A 6,863-nucleotide genomic window follows, 5' to 3' on the forward strand; every position below is an offset into this window, starting at 1 on the left:
TCACAAAACAAACAAAGTGTTAAATTAAAGAGTAAAAATTAAATATATTATCACTTTATTTAATATCAGTGTATTTTAGTGCTACCAAAGCGAAAATTCGATCAGTCAGTCATACGATAATTTACTCATTTTTGTACGTAAATTACGGTTGTTATATGTGATTTTTTTTTAAATGACACTGTTTTAGATTACCGACGTGCCCAAATGACCTGCTATGTTGTTACACTTTAGAGTAAACCATGCAAGATTATTGAGGTGCTTCAAACACATTAATTGATGATTCATCGCCGTTAAGTTCAATGTACTCCGCAACTTGAGCGGCTTTCTTGATAATCGGCGTTAGAACTTCCACTAGCGGGGCTACGAGAAGATTAGCCAGAAACATTATGGGGCCGAGGCCTGAGAACTTCACCTGCAGCTTTTCGAAATCTCTATAGAGATAATTATGCAAAATGCAATTATAATATTAATCTTCAGAGCAGTCCTCCGATTTCCTCTTGCGACCTGCTAAACTTATCGGCTCTCCACTTACATTAAACCTATTTTTATGTTAGAAAAGTGGCCAAAACAGATTTTATATTCACTAATAGCATTTGCTCTCAGATTAATTTTCAGTTGCCTATTCACTACTACTATCTAATTGACGGAAATAGGTCCGTGGGAAATCGTCTTTTCGGATTTCACCCCCCCCCCCCCCGATACAACTGAAAAACAACTCTTCTAGGTGAACAAGATAGCTGAGGATGAGAGTTGCATCTAGCGTAGACTTTGCAGATTTTCTTCAATAGTGGCTGCATGGTTTCTACATATTCACGTCGGTCTGGAGAAATGAAATATTTATAAGGATCTTAAACGCAGTTGGGAGCGCACGCGATGAGAAGTTAGGTAGGATTATTGAGGAAATAAGTTGAACACCGGTTTGATTACATGCCTGATCGTGAAACGTTTCACCTCAACTCTACCGAGGGCATTACGGTCGATTTCTGCGTCGACAGTGATGTAGCCAGTGTGCGAGTCCATCTTGACGGAAGGCTCAAAATCCATACAGGTAATAGTGCCGTAATATCAATTGCGTTCAATTACGTCCATTCCGAGGCAACATTTAACCTTTACCGAGCTATCGTTAAAAATATCCACAGAGGCATCTCCTGTGTAAAGTACGCAAATCATCGTTAGGTATTGTAATCTAATCATATGGGGCCGCTGGCATTGTTATGCGCATTTGATGTTTATGTGGATTATGAGTCCAATAAATATGCAGATTTCGTGTTCTGAATTAAAGAAGCCGAATAGACCACATATCTATATACTTTTAAACCATGCGTAAAAATTATGCATCGAGGGCCTTGACGTTTGGCTAAAAGATAGATCAAACGGCATCTTTTAGTTTAAAGTCGAAAAAAAGAGAGAGGTGTCTCTGTTCATCTCTCTCACATTCTTCTGGTATCTTACGGTTATTCTAGGTTTCACAGTGTATTACGAATTCTTTTAATTTGTATGAAACTTTCTAAAAACTTTGAACATTTTAATGAATATACGCACCAACCCTGTGAATCATATCTAGCCCTGCTCCCGTTCCATCATGCAATTTTGCCTGTCCGTGCAACACGATCGGACCAATCTACACGAAGTCAAATGATAAAATATCCAATTACCTGTAGATACCTGTACATACCTGGAGGTTTGTATAAAAGCTTTTATGTTCGCTTGTTCAGCCAGCTTATTGTATGGAACACCCTTCCTTTTTTTTTTTTTTATAAAAATGTGCTTGCATTGTATTACAACATAAACTAAGAACGGTTCTAATGCGGTTTATGCGATTTAATGATGAAATTGCAGTAATTGTGTATCTTTAAATCCTTTGTCAAATATTGCGCTTACTCATACCTTTTTTTCAAAGCCAAACTGAATATCATCCGGAGGTAAGAGCGTAAGTGCATCCGTATCGTGGAGCTGTTTTACGGTTCCAACAGCTTATTGCCATCCGTCAAAAAATGTATAAGGTTAATAACGGTAATAAAAGGAATGAGGTTAGACCTGAGGCCCTTCGCATGGATTTGGATCAGTGTAATTGTGCTAGATAATTTGATCAGCGGACGTTTAGATGCTAGAGCCACTACAGAAGCCATTTGTAAAGTACTTACAATTCCTGTGTAAGAAAAGTAATCAGTTTAGCTATCTGTAGAAGCTATTTCCAGTGTAAGATGGCTCAAAGCACTGTCTTCAACGTTGTGCATACAATGCCAAAGCCAAGCAACTTTTGATTGACCGTTGCATTAAGAATCATTGTTCCGTCATTCTAGCAGCCTATGTGCCCAGCGTGTAAAGATATAGTCAAGTCGGATGACTTGCGTCTTTTGGGCCATATTAAAGGTTCAGGCACGCAAACAAAATGCAAAGAGAAGATCAGTATGATTACTGAAAGCCTCCCCAGGAAGGCAGTAATAATAGCCATTCTAGAACTGTGAGAACCTAGATTTGCGGATAGCTAGAGGCCAAGCAAAATCCCCCAACCGAGATAGTCTTAAGTGAAGTGCTTGCCTTGAAAGTATACGGACTACAACTTGCTGATTCAAAAAATATTAACCATTTTGTTCTAACTGCGATAGAGGTGTCCGCTTTTGCCCGCTAAGGGATAGGCCAGCTTTATGGAAAACTAGAAGACGTATTCAGGTTATCACCGGTGTCCTGCGTGGAGGAGAATACCTCGCACAAAATTTATCACCGTGGATTTACGAGATAACGATGCTTGTACGGTAGGCTCGATAAAGGTAGGATTTTCAAAATAATAAAATACATATTAGCTCTTCACAAGTGTGGTCCTACGAGTACTTCGACAAATTCACACCAATACACTTTCTTTTTCAATAATAGTAAAATTAACCGCTTGGGCAACGTTAAGCAATAGTGGTCAATTTGGCCTGAATCAGTCACAGTTAATATTTTCGACGGCAAAATAAACTATTCTTCATTGTGCTATTTTTTCCAATGATTATGCTATACTGATTGAGAATATATTTTTCTAGTCTAACCGATTGCATAATAAAATGTCATACCTTTACGCCTAACTCCGCTGATCTTTTTTCATTGATTAAGTTAGCTCTGTTTGTGATCTAGGAACTGTTTGTAAATGGAGCAGGTATTGTTTTAGAGCTCCGATGTACGACTGATAAGAGGCATCTATGTTTTTATTGTTATAAGTATCTATTAATTATTGCAAATTTTGAATGATGACTCACCCGATACAGATTTCTCGTGCACTCTCATTAAAAGAGGTAGTATACAAATCGCTATTACTTGAAACATAAATGCCCTTTTTTTGATCCCTCGACAGCATGGTGAGCTCGATTGAATGTGTCAATTCGGCGACGACACCTTACGTAATGCGCACTCGATATGGCTAGAATCCGTTATAAGGTGTTCGTACCCAACCTGTTTTTCGACAGAGTGTCAGTACAGCCCCGCAGCTATGAGAATGAATAAATACCGCGACATTTGAGCGTGTACCATTGTAGTTTGAGCTTACAGTGGTCTTTGTACCTTTCAGCGGGTTAAGTTAACGGCTGCTCCAGCACGTTAGGTGGTACCGCTTCTTTTCAAGTTAAACAATTTATAGATTTTATGGGCTACGAAAAGTTGTTTTCTATTGAAGCTACGGATCAAATGTTGTAAAGCTGTAGCAAAAACTACTCGAATCTTATCTTTATTCCTTTGTGTAATTTTTTTTTGTGTAAATAATTTAAGTGTCGAAGTCGTAGCTCCAATTCCAGTCTGTCCGTCCTAGGGTTTGCCAAAACATTGGTGACTCAGGATGTGAAAGCAGTCAAAACTACGTAGCGATGAATTTTCATAATTTTAGATAATAAAGATCAATGCAATTGATCATACGATTTTTACCTATCGTAGCTTAATCAGATACCTGTATATGATCAAAGGATATCCTGTTATCATTTGATCTGTTCGAAAATGTTACAAATTAAGTTATCACTCAAAGTCTATAACTACATAAGGGAAAAACTGTAAAATGTTTATTAATAATAAGAGACAGAGAAAGCACTCGATCAGTTAGAATAAAGATTATCTAGATAGCGAAAATGATTAATAAAATACAACAGAATAGTTTCTCGCTTACTTATTAGAAATACTGGCCGTTTCTTAAATACGTTTTGTGAGAGGCTTGAAATAGTGGCGATGTGAGTACCACAGATCGACTAATGGTCATAAAGATGGAAATGTCATACGAAATTATACCATGTTATAAATAGACTCTATGACATTTGCTTCAGAATTCTGTTTGTTTGCTTGTTGAGCTCTATCGTTACAACTTCTGTTGTTAGCAGCAATCTCTTCACAAGTTCAATGTCCTGTAAAATAATGCCAATACTTAGAACAGACGATACGAAACAACAAGCTCATGTTGACGCACGCGCAACCTGAATCAGATTCTGTTATCAAGAGGTGGTCAGTATTTGGCCACCTTTATCTATGCCCTAGCTTAAACTAATTTGATATATTTTCTAATCATCAAAGCATTTTCAGTGGGTAGCTGATCCCTACACAAGCAGAGACATCTAGCTCTATCAGCGTGTCATTTTCTCTTTAAAAAAACCGAACGACATCTTGAAGGTGTAGCTGCCTAAGCGATAATTTCATCATTTCAACTTGGTAAAATTATTCTATTACAACATAAATTATCAAGATAATAATTACAAGCATAAAGAGAACTATTGTGGATAAAAAAACATTGTTCACCACTTGAAGTCTGGTGCGTGTGGGGTTCGCGGGCGTTCACTCTTAATGCGACTGCACATATAAATAGCTTAAATATAATATCGAGCTTTCCCATAAGTTCATATCGAATTTCGGATCGGTGCATTTGTATTTTAGCGCTATAGACAAAACCTAGGTCAAAAGAAAAAAAAAGACAATTATTAACTTTATTTATATAATTGACTTTTTGCCTTCTTTTGGACCTGGATCAGATTCAGCCATGTTTCGGTTAAGTTGAACAAGACTTCAAAGGTAATAGCTTCGGTTTTGAAGTTTTGTTTTTGCAAAGAGCTAAACGCAACACAAACTTGTAAGGTATATCGACCGAATAACATAGTTCATTAGATAGTCAGGAAATGGTTCGCTTATTCTGAAATTGACCTCAGCATCGAAGATAGGACAGGTGTAAGTTGACCCGCTAACTATGAGGAAGGGAAAGTTTTCATTTTACTCGATCAGAACCTACGTATGATCTCCCACCGGATCGCGGATAACAGAAACATTTGAATCAACTATTCACTGATATATAACAAACAACAATAGATCAATCCAGCACACATTTTAGCTCTGCATGACTTAATCGATAAATGACAATTAAACCGCCCTTCAACTACTAAACCGTTATTCAGCCGTTCGGCGAGGGCAACCCTTTACTTGTACAGATCCTAACGTGTGTTGACAAGCGAAAAACCTAAAACAACGTCACTCACAACAGATTTGCATTCGTCAAAATGTAATAGTGTCCTTTGAACGAGAGTCAAAAGTGAGTCCCATCTAGAAAGAAAATAATAATGTGCATTTGGTGGAATTATAGGAGAGCGCTCTATTATAATAATCTTCTATTGAACAACCAAAGTTTTTTCAGCTATGTATTATGAACAGCTCGACAGTTCAAAATAATGCATCCAAAAAAAGCGTTCAGGTATAGCTGATCGGGGCGGAGTCATGCTTCATATAATTCTAGTGAATTAGCAAAAATTGGAGAAGCTTAATTAATGTTTTGCCTCTTCCAATTTGATATTTTTATTTTTTTTTTTCAGTTTTCGCAGAAACACCATGCCATAAGGATTTTGCATCCTTAGGTATAACAAAGCTCATTGACCAGTTTATTGCAAATAGATATATCAGCCTCTAAAAGATGCGAACCTATCTATGCGAAATTAAGATATAATCCAATACAACTTCGTCGGTGAAGTTCAACAGGTGATATGAAACGTTAAGGATGCACGGAGATGCCAACTCCAGGTTGGGTTGATTTTATTTTTTGAGCCTATGGTGGTTTATGAACTAATGTACACATGTCCCTGTCTCGAAGGGGTTTAACTCTATACGCAATTTAAAATAATTATTGTCGCGTATCAATACGTAAGTAGCCACCAAGTTGTGGTTATGATGACGACGTAAGTGTGCCTTGATTAGAATTAGTTATGAAGCCAGCGTTTTTAAACAAAAAAGTAAGATTTTCATATTATTATTAAATATTTTTCTAAATACTATTCTTGTAGAAAAAAAAACTGTTAATTTATGCGTGGGCAATTTTGATTTGAACATGGTCCCTTATTATTTAAGTAATGATAAATTTGACTGGACGACGTCATCGATACGCGGATGGTGACTAGTACGATAAAAGCCTGATAACAAAACAGGCTTTTATCAAGCCAGTTGACTAATTGTCGCTTCACGGCTCTTAACAGGTTAAATTGATTAATTATGATCTGGCGTCATGGTCTACTCCGAACGCGAAATTATCACAGGTAGTAGATGGAAAATTTCTATAATAACAAAAGGTTTGAAAAAACACCTTTAGAGGTTTTTTTTTTCGATTCAGCGGGTGGCAAGAAATTAGTTAGTTTAGACTCAGTTTTCTTCTTTAATATTAAATTAGAATCTCTAAGCTTTTGTAAATGGTTTAAGCTCTTAACTTTTTTAGTAGCTTTTAAAAATAGCCGATGCCTCCGTCTCAAATCAGCTAAGTATTCTCCGTTTCAGCTTTTTTGTACAGGACCGTCTCACATTTCGAAAAGCATAGTTATTTCGTTTATTGATCCTTTGATAGTAAGTACCAATAATTAAAATGCACTATACCAAGATAG

At 36.8% G+C, this 6,863-nt stretch overlaps 1 protein-coding gene across 1 annotated transcript; it reads right to left on the minus strand.

The window, feature by feature from the left end:
* Nucleotides 1–24: 24 nt before the first annotated feature.
* On the minus strand, nucleotides 25–4,240 carry LOC111263667 (mite allergen Lep d 7). Its single transcript, XM_086969754.1, is given in 5 exon segments — nucleotides 25–431; nucleotides 932–1,148; nucleotides 1,543–1,621; nucleotides 1,888–1,973; nucleotides 3,240–4,240. Coding segments are annotated over 5 exon segments (633 nt in total). The 5' UTR covers nucleotides 3,307–4,240; the 3' UTR covers nucleotides 25–247.
* Nucleotides 4,241–6,863: the final 2,623 nt, after the last annotated feature.

Source organism: Varroa jacobsoni, unplaced genomic scaffold (assembly GCF_002532875.2).
Source record: "Varroa jacobsoni isolate VJ856 unplaced genomic scaffold, vjacob_1.0 scaffold_781, whole genome shotgun sequence".
NCBI lineage: Eukaryota > Metazoa > Arthropoda > Arachnida > Mesostigmata > Varroidae > Varroa > Varroa jacobsoni.